Source organism: Ovis canadensis, chromosome 3 (genome assembly GCF_042477335.2).
Source record: "Ovis canadensis isolate MfBH-ARS-UI-01 breed Bighorn chromosome 3, ARS-UI_OviCan_v2, whole genome shotgun sequence".
Classification (NCBI taxonomy): domain Eukaryota; kingdom Metazoa; phylum Chordata; class Mammalia; order Artiodactyla; family Bovidae; genus Ovis; species Ovis canadensis.
This window is the reverse complement of record NC_091247.1, coordinates 4,004,084-4,021,441: the sequence shown is the minus strand read 5'-3', so window position 1 is coordinate 4,021,441 and position 17,358 is coordinate 4,004,084. Positions and strand designations below refer to the sequence as shown.

At 43.2% G+C, this 17,358-nt stretch overlaps 1 protein-coding gene across 12 annotated transcripts in view; it reads right to left on the bottom strand.

Annotated features, from left to right (window-relative positions):
- Positions 1-17,358, bottom strand: part of TSC1 (TSC complex subunit 1) — a 52,218-nt gene that overhangs the window by 21,331 nt on the left and 13,529 nt on the right. For 8 of the 12 annotated variants that reach the window (XM_069582073.1, XM_069582082.1, XM_069582080.1 and 5 more), the window contains 6 exons: positions 14,663-14,847; positions 10,475-10,578; positions 9,210-9,362; positions 6,911-7,055; positions 5,245-5,399; positions 4,792-4,865 (listed from right to left, as the gene is read on the bottom strand). In XM_069582073.1, coding sequence (XP_069438174.1) covers positions 4,792-4,865; positions 5,245-5,399; positions 6,911-7,055; positions 9,210-9,362; positions 10,475-10,578; positions 14,663-14,768 — 737 coding nt within the window. In that variant the 5' untranslated portion in view covers positions 14,769-14,847. Of the gene's footprint in view, positions 1-4,791; positions 4,866-5,244; positions 5,400-6,910; positions 7,056-9,209; positions 9,363-10,474; positions 10,579-14,662; positions 14,848-15,147; positions 15,244-17,358 lie in introns of all 12 variants that reach the window. The other 4 variants (XM_069582077.1, XM_069582078.1, XM_069582076.1 and 1 more) reach the window with 1 other exon arrangement.

Below are 17,358 nucleotides of genomic sequence, written 5' to 3'. Positions count from 1 at the left end.
CACATATCAAGATGGACAACAACAGTCAGCACAGCTTGTCACAGAAGAAGAAAAGAGACACCTAAGGTCCAACCAGAGAGACAGGGTCTACAGAAAGGTACCCTGCCATGGAAAAGCGTGCTTTTGGCAGATGATGACTGCCAGGAGTGGGAGAGGACAATGGCCCCCAAGAGCATGAAGGAACTTTCTGGGCTTCAGCTTCCAGCTAAATTGTAACCCTACCTCCAAATTTCTAGGCATCAAATTTCTGACGTCTGAATTTCTAGACATCAACTATTAACATCCTTATGGTAGGTGAGCATTTAGGTCACTTCCACGGATCCTCCCCAGTGTTCTCAAAACAGCAGATCACTGATTTGTTGTTTCTAAACTGATTTTGAACAATGCATTATAATGACTAGATCAGTACCACTGACAGCTGAGCCAAAGAGTATTCTGTAATATTTCCCCTTCTGTCCAATTTAGTTTCTCCTAGAGTTTAAATTTTTCTGTTTCTTTACCTCAGTCTTCCATGTATCTAATACTAATCCTTCCTAAACTTGCTCTAACAGCTGGGGGAAAATGCCTAATATAATTTTTACATAACAAAATGCAAACCATTTACCGAGATTGTTCAGCTTCTCCTAAAGAGCTGCCTGCCAGAGCCCTCCCTCTCCTACTGGTTGTTCTCAGCACTGCTATACAAGTTATACCAAGACTCCCCTTGTCGAAGACCCTAAGTCAGGCCCCCCATTTCCTGGACTCTGTCTTCCTTGATTTTACTCTCATTTTAGTGAAGAACACGCTTCAATGGTTCACTAAAGAAGGGTACATGGGAGGTAAATTTGAGTCCCTGCGTATCTAAAAATGTCTCATACTTGATAGGCAATCAGGCTAGGAATAAAATTCTAAGCTAAAAACCTTTTTCTCTCCATTTTGAAGGTGTTTCAGAAGCTAACCTCATTTTGATTTCTGATCCTGTTTTTTTTTTTTTCTTTTTCTGAAATGTCACAATATTGAGCTGGTAGCATTCTTTTTCATTGACTGTGCTGGGAACTACATAAACCTCTTCAACCTGGAAACTCATGTCTTTCAATTCTATGATTGTATTTTCTTGTATCATTTGTACTTGTATTGGAAATTTTCTTCTGTTATTTCTTTCACAATTTCTTCCCCTACCAAAGTTTTCTCCTCCCCTTTTTATTGGATGTTAGACTTTCTGGACTGATTATTTTAAATTTCTTTCATCTAACTCATCTCTATCCTTTGATTCTGCTCTCTAAGATACCCTCAAATATACCCTCCAATTCTTTTATCAGAATCCTTATTTTAGCTCTAGTTTTAAACTTCCAGCACTGCTTTCTTTAGCCTCTTGCGTAGCATCCCGAACTTTATATATGCACTCATGTCTCATCTCTGCAGCTACTGTAGATGTTTCCTTTTGCTCTCTGCATTATCTTTGTTTCTTGCTAGCTCCTCTACCTACTCTTTACATTGGTCTCTTGTCTCTGGTACTAGAGCCTTTCTTCAAAGGCTAGATGACCCGCCTATCCAAGGTGAGTGAGGCCCTTTAAGTTGAACCAGGAGATTTCCTAATTAACGCAACAGACTGGATGTGTGCATCCAACTGCACAATACCCCCAAGCCCCACCAACGTTTGTTTCCTTTTAAATATAAACCTACAAGAAAGAGAAGCATGAGGAAACAGAGAACAGGACCACATGTGTTTGAAACCAGAAAGCCAAACGGCAAGTAGTGACTGAATCCCAGAAAGCAGAACCCTAAGTTGCCAATGTTTCAAAGCTAAAAGTCAACCTGACTTATACTGGAGAATCCTTGAAAAGCAAAAGAACTTGCATACATGAAGTATTTCTAGAACTGGAGATGAGTGACAGGTCAATCAGGGCAGCTAAAATCAAGAAGATGGGGTAAACCCTGCCTGAGCCCTGAGATCCCACTTGGCTTTCCAAAATCTGGACTCATCTCTGAAGAGGTTCAACAGAGTCAAGGGACTGAGGCACTCCAAAGAGAGGAGTTAAGTGAGCATGTACATTCTGAAGGCCAAGACCACTCATCTCTCCCACCAGGCAGTCTCTACTCTCCAGGAGTAGCCCAACTCTTGCAGACTAGAGATCAGAAAGCCCTTTTCTGAAAAAGTCTGACCAACTCAAAAGGAAACCAATACTGATAGCAGCATCTCCTACAGATGCTCAGAACAACCTACAAGAAAGCACAAAGTCAACAAGCCCCATCCTTGTGAACAGAGGTTTTTAGTCTCCTCATCCAAATACAAGTAGATCACCAGATCTTTGCAAAAAGCCTCAAAATTTTAAAAAGAACAACAGGGCAGTTTAGAGAAAAAAGACTATGTAGGAAAAAGAAAACCTTAAAAAAAAAAAAACCTCCCATCAATCTTATCAAAGACTTGAGACTGCATCCATGAAACAAAAACAGGCTACAATTTTAAACAATGGGGGCATCCGGAGAACTAAAGAGTTCTTAGTACTGAAAACGTGGCAGAAATGAATACAGAAGGATTAAGCGCTAAAGACAATGAAATCTTTAGGAAGTAGGACAAGAGAGCAGAGAGAAAAAACAGGAGAGCAAAGAAAAGCAGAGAACCACTCAAGGAATTCTCAATCAGAACACTAAGAATTCTTGAAAGAAAGACAGAGATAGCAGAGGAAAAGAAATCAAGCACAATATAACTGCAGAAGATTTCCTAGCATTTAAAGATAAGAGCTTCCAGACTGAAAACCGAGAACAGATTCATGTCAAGGGACATCACTAGGAAGTTTCAGAGTATTTTGAGAGCAAAGAGAAAACAATAAACACAGATGATCAGAAATAAGAATGTCTCTGGATTTCAACAGCAGCATTGGCGGCAAAGGGGCAATGGAATAACGCTTTCAAACTGCTGAATGAGAATGACTCCCAACCCAGAAATCTATACCCACACAGAAAACAGCATCCTTTCTCTAAAATCCCATGAAAACAGGAGCAAACCCAGAAAGGCATGAGATAGAGGAAAGGGGAGAACGTGCACAGGTGAGAGGCAGAGAAGCCACGAGAGTCAGACGGCGGCCGTGCACGAGGCACCGAAGACGACTGCTGAGATCAGAACGCACACTGAGACAGGCGTGCACAGGCCCTCACTAAGGTTTCTGCTGCCACCGAACCATCCTCCCAACAGAGGGACAGAGCATCTAGGCGGCCTAGACAACTTGTTGGTACTTAGCTTGTCTTGATTAATGAATACACTAATGAAGTGCCTGCTCTCCCTGGATTAGCTAAGGACATTCATCTCTTCCCACAGGAGGATTCTTCTCTGACCTACACTTGGAAGCTGCCACGAGTGCACACAGAGCAGTCTCCTCCCTCTGCCGTAACTCGGCAGCAGATTCAGTACCTGGCCCTCGCTATGGGTCTCACCAGATGCCCTGACTAGGGTAAGCCGCGAGTTCTTCCCTCTTGGTTCTTCCTCTTACTCCTGGGAACCTTCATCTCATGGTGACAAGACTGCCTTTTCCAAGGCCAGACTTTGCTTGCTCTCAAAATGAAACAACACATGTGGTCAAACCATGAAAGAGAGGACTTCCCTGGTGGCACAGTGGTTAAGAATCTGCCTGCCAATGTAGGGGACATGGGTTCAATCCCTGACCTGGGAAGAGTCCACGTGCCATGGAGCAACTAAGCCTGCGAGCCGCAGCTACCGAGCCCTCAGGCTCTAGAGCCCGGGCTCTGCAACGAGAGGAGCCACCACCACGAGAAGCCCCTGCACTGCAACGAAGAGGAGCCCTGCCCGCGGCAACTAGGGAAAGCCTGTGCACAGCAACAAAGACTCACTGCAACCAAACACAAAGTGAACAAAGATGAAGACTTTTTTTCACAGTAAGAGAATGATTAAAATGAAAGCAAGAACGGCAGTTGTCTCTAAGGTGAGACAGGGACCAGGGACAAAGATGATTGCAACTGGAGGGGGTACTGTCCCATTTTTTTAAAGTGGTATCTACACAAGCATCCACACATTACTATAAACTTTGCTTACACGTTTTCTAAGCTCCTCTACATGTATCTCACAGCAAGTTGCTCAGATAAAAGGTCTGTGTAGCAGAGGGAGGGCTTGTGGAGATCTGAGATTTACTGAGGTGATCAAGCAGTGAGTCATCTTTTTCAGAGGGAGATCCTCAAACATCAATATCCAAGCATCACTTCTCCTCCAAAAGGTATCAACTCCCTGCCTGGGGAGCAGCCAGAGAGAAGCAAGGGAAGGGCTGAGCCTCACACAGCTTGGTGTGTAGATTTCACCTCACTTCCTTCTTTCTGGTCGTGACTCAGCTCCACCTTCCACTAAGCCTGGCATTCTCAACTAAGGAGGCTGGCAGGTTCCACTTCTCCAGAGATAAAACTGGGCACTTCCACCAGGCCCCGTGGAGGACGGTAGTCACCTGGCTAAGCAGGATGGAGAAAGCGACCAGGGGAATCCGACCACTCAACATCCAGATTTCCCACAGTGTGTTTGCTTCCAACCACACCCATCACTGCCCACCTCGCATGATCATAGACCACCGAGCTCCCGGCCCTCTGGGGTTCTATGGGACAGGCACCTGCAATGCAACCTCTTCCTCTGTCAGCGAGGAGTATGTCTTAGACTCAGGCACGCAAAATGCTTCACTGTGCAAGTCCTTTAAAATGAAATAAACAGAGAAACCTGTCTTCTCCAATAACATCTCAAAAGGGACATCTCTGAGATCACGTGTTCAATTTCTCAAGTGACTCTATGAAATTCTGTCACTAGTTCAGGTTCTATACCTTCGAGGGTCCAGTTCATGGTCCTTGGATCCAGTCACTAATTCCGGGTGAATTCGTACATGCTCCATCATTGGCTAAAAGAGTTTGGGTTGACAAGTTATAAAAGGCTTAATTTCTGTTGTATTTCTACACAATAAAACGTTATTTGACAATACAAAGGAATGAAGTACTGACACAGGCCACAACATGGATGAATCTTAAAACATTACATTAAGTGAAAGAAGCCACTAACAAAAAACCATATTATATGATTCCATAAGCATGAAATATTCAGGACAGGCAAGGCCTATAAAGGCAAAAAATAGATTCATAGTTACCAGGGCTGAGGGCAGTGAGCAATATGGGGAGAAGGCTGAATTTCTTTTCAAAATTTCCTAACATTTAACACGAAACTTACAAATGCAGCCCATCTCCATAGTACACCAAATGGCAAACAAATGGGTGTTCATTTACCTTGACCACTTCTTCAAAAGTCTCCAGGTTTTCCTTCATACTGTAGTGAGAACGCAGAAAGGAGACAAAGTTGCAAGGGTACATCCCATACAGGCGATGGAAGAGAGCGTAAACGCTGGCATGGAGGTGGACGAGATAGACTTCTGTCACGTGGCCTAAAAAAGAAATCCATTGAGGGGGCTCCTAGTTGGACACGGGACACGTGTGTGCCAGACAGACACACACACAGGCTGCCAATAGGACTTTCTGCATATGTGTGCTCCCGCCTCACTCCAAAGACAGTAAGTAAAGAACAGTTTTCTAAAACCCAAATCTGAACACACCAGACACCACTGTCTGAAATCCGTGGGTGGCTCCCATGGCCTCTGGATGAACTCCCATCTACTTGGAGTAACCCACAGAGGCTTGCACTGATCTAATCCCTGCCCTCCTCTCTAGGCACCCCTTAACAAGGACCCTAGAACTGTAATACTTAAGCACCTTTACAAGAATACCCCCTGCAAGCTGTCATCGTACGTCTCCTCCACAGCCCGATTCAGTACACACCTCAAGAAGAGCACCAACTCACTCACCTCTGTGCCCTGAGAGCTCTCACTGAGCTTGCTGCATAACAGGCATTCATATATTTGTGGAATGAATGTGTGAGAACCTTTTAAAATCAGTTCGTAGTCTTAGCTATGCAGATTCGTTAACTACAGAGTGAAAAGCTACTATCTGAAATTAGCTTAAAGAGCTAAGAGTGGGAGAAATAGAAAATTTAATTCATCTAGCCTTATCCAGACCCTATGGAAAATCCCAATGGTATACATAAAGCTGCTCTAAAACAAAGAGAAGGCCACTCCTTTCTCCTCAAGCAAGAAGAGCCTACTAGACAAGTTGGCATCATACAGGCCTCGGGCTTGTTACTTAATCCAGTACAAGAAGCCACAGTGTTCCATTTCCCAGGGCTTACACGTTTCATTCTTTTGATGTGAACATTTCATGCTGGGAGGACCAAAAGATCCCAAAGCTCACATGTTTACAGGTTCTGAGTCATTCTGATAGAGCTGTGCTACCTGTTGATGTAGAAACTAAATCCCCCTGTACTGAAACCTGGAAGACTAATCAGGGCCAGCCAGGTTCTCTCTCCTCCTTCCACATGTACAACGGACGAGTTCTCTGAACCAGAAGCTTGTACTCTGTCACTACAGACCAAGAGGAGGACAAACGTGCCCCACAAGCATAGTCCCATACTGCTGCAACACAGATTTTAAGCTGTTTTTCAGTTTATTGAAGATCAGGAAGCTGTACCCACCACTCAGTTTCTCTGACAACTAATCCTCTTAAGCCAACAAAATAAGGACAGTATCTCCACAGTCATGTTTTTTTTTTTTTTTTTTTTTAATTTCTTGGCATATGAGATCTAAGTTTCATGACCAGGGATTGAACCCACACCCCTGACATTGGAAGCTTGGAGTCTTAGCCCTTGGACCACCAGGGAAGTCCCTGTCTTGCTTCTTATTTGTGCCCCTGGTGGAAACTAGCTGAGGTATTCCCTCACCTGGCTGGTGACAACCATTTCAGCGACAGGATTCTACATGTCCTTCTCTTCCAGCACATGACCTGTTCATCATTCACAAAAGCACTCACCTGGTGCGGCATGACGGGTATAGAAGGAGATCTTTACCTGGTTTCTTCAGGCACCATGACGAAAGACGGCCAAAAATATCAAAGAAATCGTGAAGGTGCTGTTTCCCCGACTGCGGAATCATTGGGAGCATGGTTATCAACACTAAGACTCCTGTTGTGAGGACAATGACGTCGGTGTCCATCTGGAGGAGGGAAGGTCAAGCGAGAAGAGACACCTCTCAGGTGTGCAGCATTAGATCAGCACACTCAGAGGTTCTCAAGTTAGAACACAGGCATAGACTCATCCTACCCCTTAGGATGCTGGGGGCACAACACTGAAACGGACTCAACCACAAGCCACTGAGGACCAGCTCAACCAAGCTGAGTCTGTGGGGACCGTACTCAGGCACCAAACTCTTCCAGGGCAGGGCTTAAACGTGGCTTAGAAAATCCCAAACCCAGATACTTCGGATGCGCTGTAAATAGCCCTTGGCGGGACGCACTAGTTGCTTTTGAACAGAACAAAGAAATGTTGCTATTCTTGTTCATTCAGCCAAATTATGCCGTACTTACTCTTAAAAGTCAGGTAAAAAGACCCATATACATGAACAAGTCATTCTCTGTTTCTAAAGGATCATAACAGAAGTATAACTTGATATGAAATTAGTATGGCACTAACAAATCTTCTTAATGGCTCACCTCACAGCAGTATTTAGAGACCAGCAAATAAAAAAGATACGGGGACCTCTGACCACGTCTAAAAAGTCATATAAATTTAGACTAACTGAACTTAATAACCGATGAATAATAAATCAACTTAGACTAGCTATAGCGGCTCACCTGACCATAATTAAATTATGAATGTCTGCCAAGTAACTGGAATTCAGACTGAAGAAACAAGACATTAAACAAAAGACTACCATTCAGGTTAGAACATTCATTATTCCTCATAAAAAAGGAACCTATGAGTCTGGAAATAAAGTTTTTTTCTTTTTTTTAATAAATATGAATTTATTTATTTGGTAGTGCCCGGTCTCAATTGCAGCATATGAGGTCTTGAGCTGCGGCATGCAGGGTTTTCAGCTGTGGCATGAGAACTCTTAGCTGTGGCATGTGGGATCTAGTCCCCCAACCAGGGTCTGGACCCGGGACCCCCACACTGGGAGCATGGAGTCCCAGCCACTGGACCACCAGGGAAAGTACCTGGAAATAAAGTTTTAAATAGATTTAGTTTTTACATCAAGCACCAAGCCATCTGTTATGGCAGACATCTAATAGGAAAAACATAAAATACTGACAGGAGAATCAAGAATCCGTAATGAATTCTGACTAAAAAAAAAAAAAACAAAAACACTAACAAAACATCCTAACTGAAAGTTTGGGTTAACAGTTTGTAAGTAATTTTCAAGGCTTATTCTTTTGGAAAAGGTTAAGTATTCTTCAATCTGAACTAAACAGTGTGCCTCAAAATCAGATTATATTCTCATCAATCCATTCATTTAAAAAAATTAAGCTGTTGAAGTGGCTCCTGCTTTTCCTTAACATTAAATGCACATCTTTATGACGCCCTACCCCCGTGACTCCCTGAGACCCACCTCTAGGGAGGATAAACAGCTGCCCTTCGCTGGCACAGACAGAAATCAACTCGCACGGTGCTGTGTCAGATGCCTTCAAAGGCTGGCCATCCTGAAACAAATGCTACTGGGCACCCTCATGTCTGGGAGGTGCGGGCAGCTCACATCACCCACATTTCCCTAGTTTACAGGTAGGAAACAAGCCCAGGAACTATAACAGGTTAAACAAACGCCCTAAGTATTTCAGTAAGCCATGGTCAAAACTGAAACCACAAGGTCCCACTTAGGTTTTGACTCTGTAGAAAAGTGCACTAAGCTGAGTGCAAAAAAAAGCAGAACACAGTCTGGCAAGGGCTTCTACCAAACAAACCTCGTTACAGCTGCAACCAGAACCTGCTCCTAAATAATTAAAAGTCTTAGCCATTTTGCTATTAGCCAAAAGAGAATGCAGAAATAGGGATTCCCCCAAGACAAAACCAGTACATTTCTAACTGACAAAAGGCTAGACAATGATGAAATCAAAGAGGGCTGGGATAGCATATGCTGAACCAATCTGATCGAAAAGTGACCATATTTGCTGGGACCACACATAACTGCACTAGACACAGTGACGCGCTGAGAGCTTCCCAAGCACCAAGTTTGAACCGTGTTACAAGAAGAGCCAAATGCCTAGACGTCTTTAAACTCTCCAAGTTAAAATCTAGCTGGCTTGTTTTAAGGTCCTCAGAATTTCAGAAATTATATGATGAAGCTATTTCGTGCAAATCCTTACAAACATCGTACCTTGAGACATTTTAGTAGAGAAGGCAAAAGAGGTGCTTGAGAGAGCTTATGCTTCCACGACGGCTGCAGCCTCACGACGTGGCCCAGTAGCAAGAGGGTGGATAACCGAGAGGCGGCCTTGCCCACATATTCATTCATTTTGTCCAAGAGGTGCTGAACATGCACAAGAACAAGAGAAACGATCTCAATAAAGCTGAGGAAAGTCAAGGGACCCCAGGGAAACACTCATGTGAATGCATGAAGTGCACACGAGGCGAGGCAGCAGTGACTAACTCCAGTCTCTCGAGTCGTCACTTGGATGTAAAAAAGGGTCATGCAGGTAGAGAGATCAAACTCAAGGTTTTTTTAAAGCCATGCAAACAAACACACTGTTGTGTTGCATGAGTCCTAAGAGAGGGCAGCCAGCCTGCAACTCCTGAAAGAGAGTCCCCACAATACAGGTCTGTAAGCAGGAAGGAGACTCTTCTGTATCTTTCTGAAATACAAATAGGCCACTTCTTAGAATAACCTCTGTTCTAATAAGCCTCGAATAAGTGGAAGCTGCTGAAACTTCAGGGGATCCTACTGGAAGCAGCTACTTATTGCTACCAGGGCCTTGCTTCCATGGTTTGGCCCCAGATATAACTCAGGCAGCAGCAGAAGTTAAAATTCAGCCCAGAGTGGGAAACAAAACCAAAAACAAAAACACCACCCAAGGCAGACAATGGCAAGGCCTTCAAAGCTCAGTTAAGAAAATCACCAGTACACATGGACTCAAGACAAATCAGAATGTGCAGCTGCGAGGCTTTGCCACCTATTTACCATCAACAGAAATAAAAGCAAAAACAAAACATAAAGAAGCCTTCCAAGTGCCTGGTGCTTGGAAAGAGCACTAGGCAATTAGCCCCATGAGGTACTCACATTTACAGCATTTGCCATATGGATTAAAAGTCTAAAACTAGGATTAAAACCCTTCTCAGAGCACGTGTTTAAAGATGGGTACCTTATGGATCATCGTCACTATACAATTATAGCTTAGGATGACAGGATTTCTTCTGAGAGCAAGATCTTTGAAGGCCTCTGAAATATGTTGTATTTCGAAACCTTTTCAGGAAACAAAAGTCCTGACGACTATTTGTATGTGTAGTTACAATCTGGGAGCAGCAGCATCAGTGGCACACGGAAGTGGAAGCAGCAAGCTATAAACACACCAGGTATTGGGGCTACACAGACGCAGTCACGGCCCTCGGAAAAAGTGAATCAGATCTCTACTATTCAGCAGGTACCTTATCATGGGGCTCTTGCAAGGTAGTCAGGATGTGCAATACAGGCTGAGAGTTGGTTTCCAGGTAATAATCCACCAAGGTGTTCACAAGCATCGGACCACGGTCTAAAGAAAGAAAAGGACTATTTATAATAGTTATTTCCTCTAACATTCTAAACCTACCTCAAATATTAATAGTTGCCAGTAACAAAATTCAGAGAATGGTTCTTTGTACACAACCCAAAGTTACATGAAGTGTTGTATTTCTGTTTTCTAAAATGAATTTAGGTTTAACAACAGGAATATCAAGTTTATATGCCTAAGTAGCCATAGTCCATTTCAGTTGCTCAGTCATGTCTGACTCATTGCGACCCCATGGACTGCAGCATGCCAGGCTTCCCTGTCCATCACCCACACCCTGAGCTTGCTCAAACTCATGTCCATTGAGCTGGTGATGCCATCCAACCATCTCACCCTCTGTCGCCCCCTTCTCCTCCTGCCTTCAATTTTTCCCAGCATCAAGGTCTTTTCCAATTCTTCACATTAAATGGCCAAAGTATTGAATCTCAGCTTCAGCATCAGTCCTTCCAATGAATATTCAGGACTGATTTTCTTTAGGACTGACTAGTTTAATCATCCTGAAGTCCAAGGGACTCTCAAGAGCCTCCTCCAGCACCACAGTTCAAAAGCATCAATTCTTCAGTGCTCAGCTTTCTTTATGGTCCAACTCTCACACCCATACATGACTGGAAAAATCATAGCTTTAACTAGACGGACCTTTGCTGGTAAAGTAATGTCTCTGCTTTTCAATATGCTGTGTAGGTTTGTCATAGCTTTTCTTCCAAAGAGAAAGGGTCTTTTAATTTCATGGCTGCAGTCACCATTTGCAGTGATTTTGGAGCCCAAGAAAATAAAGTCTGTCATTGTTTCCAATGTTTCCCCACCTATTTGCCATGAAGTGATGGGAATCAGTGAACTAAAATGGATCGGAATGGGCGAATTTAATTCTAATGACCATTATATCTACTACTGCGGGCAAGAATCCCTTAGAAGAAATGGGGTAACCATCATAGTCAACAAGAGAGTCCAAAATGCAGTATTTGGATGCAGTTTCAAAAATGACAGAATGATCTCTGTTCATTTCCAAGGTAAACTACTCAACATCATAGTAATTCAAGTCTATGTCCCAACCACTAATGCCAAAGCTGAAGTTGGACAGTTCTATGCAGACCTACAAGACTTTCTAGAACTAACACCAAAAAAAGATTTCCTTTTCATGATAGGGGACTGGAACGCAAAAGCAGGAATCAAGAGATACCTGGAGTAACAGGCACATTTGGCATTGGAGTACAAAATGAAGCAGGGCAAAGGCGAACAGAGTTTTGACAAGAGAACAAACTGGTCACAGCAAACACCCTCTTCCAACAACACAAGAGACAACTCTACACATGGACGTCACCAGGTGGCCAATACCAAAATCAGACTGATTATACTCTTTGCAGGCAAAGATGAAGAAGCTCTGTACAGCGCGCAAAAACAAGACTGGGAGCTGACTGTGGCTCAGAGCATGAACTCCTTACTGCAAAATTCAGACTTCAATGGAAGAAAGTGGGGAAAACCACTAGACCATTCAGGTATGACCTAAATCAAATCCCTTATGATTCTACAATGGAAATGACAAATAGATTCAAGGGATTCAATCTGATAGAGTGCCTGAAGAATTATGGACGGAAGTTTGTAACACTGTACAGGAGGCAGTGATGAGAACGAACTCCAAGAAGAAGAAATGCAAAAAAGGCAAAATGGTTGTCTGAGGAGGCCTTACAAATAGCTATGAAAAGAAGAGAAGTGAAAGGCAAAGGAGAAAAGGAAAGATATACCCATTTGAATGCAGAGTTCCAAAGAATAACAAGGAGGGATGAGAAAGCCTTCCTCAGTGATCAATGCAAAGAAATAGAGGAAAACAATAGAATGGGAAAGACTAGAGATCTCTTCAAGAAAACCAGAGATACCAAGGGAACATTTCATGCAAAGATGGGCACAATAAAGGACAGAAACAGTATGGACCTAACAGAAGCAGAAGATACTAAGAAGAGGTGGCAAGAATACACAGAAGAACTATACAGAAAAGATCTTAATGACCCCGATAACCACGATGGTGTCATCACTCACTTAGAACCAGATATCCTGGAATGTGAAGTCAAGTGGGCCTTAGGAAGCATCAATACAAACGAAGCTAGTGGAGGTGACGGAACTCCAACTGAGCTATTTCAAATCCTAAAAAATGATGCTGTGAAAGTGCTGCACTCAATATGCCAGCAAATTTGGAAAATTCAGTAGTGGCCACAGGACTGGAAAAGGTCAGTTTTCCTTCCAATCCCAAAGAAAGGGAATGCCAAAGAATGTTGGAACTACCACACAATTGCACACATCTCACATGTTAGTACGGAGAAGGCAATGGCACCCCGCTCCAGTACTCTTGCCTGGAGAATCCCATGGATGGAGGAGCCTGCTAGGCTGCAGTCTATGGGGTCGCTAAGAGTTGGACACAACTGAGCGACTTCACTTTCACTTTCATGCATTGGAGAAGGAAATGGCAACCCACTCCAGTGTTCTTGCCTGGACAATCCCAGGGACAGGGGAGCCTGGTGGGCTGCCGTCTATGGGGTCACATAGAGTCAGCCATGACTGAAGTGACTTAGCAGCACCAGCACACATTAGTAATGCTCAAAACTCTCCAAGCCAAGCTTCAACAGTACCTGAACCGAGAACTCCCAGATGTTCAAGCTGGATTTAGAAAAGGCAGAGGAACCAAAGATCAAATTGCCAATATCCACTGGATCATAAAAAAAAGCAACAGCAGCAGCAGTGACAAAAATAATTCATGCCTATTGTTAACAACTCAGATTATATGAAAGGGAATAACACAAAGTAACAGCTTTCCTCACCACTGGCCTCACAAGCCACTGCAGAGACAAATACTCTTGGCTTTGGTTCATGTCCTTTCAAAACTTCTCATCCTGGCAGCAGCACTCACACACAGCCCCCACATCCACACAGCCACAGTTTGTGCGCACGCGTGTCTTCCCACTCAACACGGTGCGGTGGAAGGGCCTCCCTTCTTCCTGCCGTCATGACACCTTCCACGACGGCACCAACAAGCTGCTTCCTTGTCTGGGCCGAGCTCCTCGCTCTCCTCACGGCTCTACTGTTAATTCAGTCAGCCACCTACTGAAGGGTACTTTTGGTTTTTCCGAGTTTTTGTTACATTTCATTCAAGTGAATGAAATATGGATTCTTATAAGTGGACCAAATGGCATGTGCTTTTAATTAATGACAGATATTCCCAAAGGGGTAAACTCCCATGTATTCATTCTCCTGCTAACAACACCCATTTATATGACCAATATTTGATTTCTGCCAATCTGGCAAGCGAAAAAAGGGTACTGTTTAAACTTCTATTTCTATGATTAAAAAGAAGTTCTAGGTGGCTCAGTGGTAAAGAGTCTGCCTGCCAACGCAGGAGACACAGGAGATGCAGGTTTAATCTCTGGGCCAGGAAGATCCCCTGGAGAAGGAAATGATAACCCACTCCAGTATTCCTGTCTAGAAAAATTCCATGGACAGAAGAGCCTGGTGGGCTACAGTCCAGGGGTTGCAGAGTCAGACACAACTGAGCATGCACACAAGCATGTTTCATATTAAAAATGGCATATGATTGACAGATGATATGATGTATCTGGGATTTGTTTTAAAATACCTATGCGGGGGGAAGTCAGGGAGGTTCACTGAAACAGTACAGGCTGGGCAAGCAAGGTCCCTTATGGGATTCTTACTTCTATGTTTGTGAGTTTATGTGAAGGGATTCCCAGGTGGCTCTATGGTAAAAATCTGCCTTCCAATGCAGGAGACGTGAGTTCGACCCCTGGGTCAGGAAGATCCCCTGGAGTAGCAAATGGCAACCCACTCCAGTATTCTTGCCTGGGAAACTCCATGGACAGAGGAGTTCTGGCAGGCTACAGTCCATGGGGTTGCAAAGAGCTGGATACCACTAAGCGACTGAGCACGTGCACAGCCTGTGAATAAATAGTTCCGTAACCAAAAGCTTAACACACCTACAGAATGAATCAGCCATGTATGCTTTCTCCTGGTGGTTTTAAAGACTCTCTTTAGAAGATGAAGCGGCTAACCAGGGTAGGGTCTGGCTTACCAGAACTGAGATTCTCTTTAAAGACGGCTGTTCCATCGCCACGCACACTCAGCAGCGGGGAGTCCAGCATGGAGAGGAGCTCCCCAACATTGGCTTGCTGGGCCATTGTCTGACACGAATGTGCTCTGCTGCTTCAGGACACGCATTAAAGACTTTGAAGGTTCTTCATTGGTGCCACGACCAGACTAAAAAACAGAAGAGAAATGTTGTGATAATTTTTTCTCCCCCCACACAAAAACCTACTTGCCAGATGATCTGAGCATGTTTTCAAAGCAGTGTTTGTCCGGAACACTTTTGATAAAAAGAAGCAAAGGTGTGTAAATAACGGTGTTCTTGACAAATTTATGAAGAGGAGTTCTAGGCAATGCAACAGAGAGAAACCTATTTAAAAAAAAAACACAAAAACCAGTTGGAATCATCCCAGCAACTTAGTGACAGGACTAAATTGAAGTTTTATTAGTTTTATTAATTACTGCTGACTCTACCTTGGGTTTAGGCTTCAAATCACTGGTCCAAAGAGTAGATGAACCATTTTCAGAAGAACTGAAAGAATGCTATCTTCTTGATAACCCCATCAGTGTCTGGAAGACAGTATGGCCGGTTAGGTCACAAGTATGAGTTCGAAACCTGATTTCAACCCGGGATGGTTCCTCTGTTTTCAGTTTATGCCCCTCATTCCAGACACCGATCCCACACTCCAATGCTGCTGGTTACAGCAAAGTGGGTATGAAGGAACAGGGGCATCAGGGCAAAATCTGCACCTTCAAATACTCAGTCCTTCATAGCAGTGGAGCAGTCACTTTATATAAAAAAGCAGCTCACTCTCCACGAGTCACTAGACACACTTAAAACCATTCATTTCTCCCCACTATGGTTTTTAAAGCTGTATTTGTAAAAACAGCTACTATTTCTTAGACAGGCACTGCAAACCCTTCACAAATATCATCAAATATACTCCATATATAACTACAGTATGACTGGTTCTTTTATCCCCCGTTTTACAGGGAGAGGAACAGAGATCAAGCTATTTGCTTAGTGTCACAAAGCTGCTGCTGCTGCTAAGTCACTTCAGTCGTGTCCGACTCTGTGTGACCCCATAGACGGCAGCCCACCAGGCTCCCCGGGTCCCTGCGATTCTCCAGGCAAGAACACTGGAGTGGGTTGCTATTTCCTTCTCCAATGCATGAAAGTGAAAAGTGAAAGTGAAGACACTCAGTCGTATCCAACTCTTAGTGACCCCATAGACTGCAGCCTACCAGGCTTCTCCGTCCATGGCATTTTCCAGGCAAGAGTACTGGAGTGGGGTGCCACTGCCTTCTCCACAAAGCTATCAGGAGGCAAAACCGGGGAGAACTGAAATTTGACCCCAAATGTACTTCACTCAAAGCCCTAAGTCCATAAACATGACATTAAACTAACTCGTGGTTGTGATCATCACAGTGACTGTGAGGCAGGCAGATATTATCTTTATTTTACAAATCAGAGTATGGATATTCAAAAAGGATAAACAATTCTGCCAAGGTCCCACAGTAAAGCAGAACTTAGATGGCCCAGCTCTCAGACCAACTGTATAGTCACTTGCAGCCACATTAAAATATACTCTTAATTTGTATTTGCTGGTCTTTGAGTAAGCTAGAGTAATGTTCTGGAACTGGCGGTCCAGTAACTAAGACTCTGTGCTCCTAGTGCAGGTGGCCCAGGTTTAATCACTGGTCAGGGAACTAGACACCACATGCCACAACTAAAGATCCTGCATGCTGCAACTAAGACCCAGTGCGGCCAATTAAATATTAATACATAAATAAAGATACATACTTAAAAAAGGAACAGTTCTCAGGCTTCAGCATGTATTAAAATCACCTGAGATCTAACTTTCTGGGCCCATTTTGGAACTGAATTGTGGACTCAGGAATCTTCATTTTAATAAGCACTCCAGAATAATTCTTTTAAGGGTAAATAAGCCCCATTTGAGAAACACCACACAAAGGAAAAACTGCTAAGAGTTAAGCTCCTCCTTCTAGAATGCCAAATTTGAAGTAGCAATGACCCCCTGAAACTGGTGAGTATTAACTTATTATTATCCGTGCTCTTGTTTAATTACAACCTGGTGATATTCAGTGATTTTTCTTTTGGTGAATCAGAAATTCATTAGCCAGAAAGATCAATTAAAACATATAAATAAATTTTTGACAGCAAATCTTGATACAGAAAACATGCTGTATAATAAAAATATAATACAAATTTATATTTACGTAAGTATAAATCCAACAGGTAAATCATAAAGGAAGTCATTTCAAAGGACTCAGAAATGTGAGACCATAATCAGTAAGGTTTCACTGTAAAAAGTGAAAGCTGAAAATAGAAACAAATTTCACCTTATTGTAAGTTGGATTATATTAAACTCACAAGCGAAGACAATACCAACCTATCAGGGTTTATTGTTCATCGAAAGGATTAAATGAGATAACCTATATCACACAGTTAAGCACAGTACCTGGCACAAACACTCACTCACTGAGTGGTACTCACATATCACCATTACGAATACTGGTGAAAATCTTTGGGTCACCACTTTCAAAATGACTTTAACAGCACATTTATCTAGCTGATCCCCACATTCATTTCTACTTCGGGTAACTCACAAATGATTCTTAGAGGTGTTTTGCCCCTAAGTTTGGTTTTGTGCTAGTAAAGCG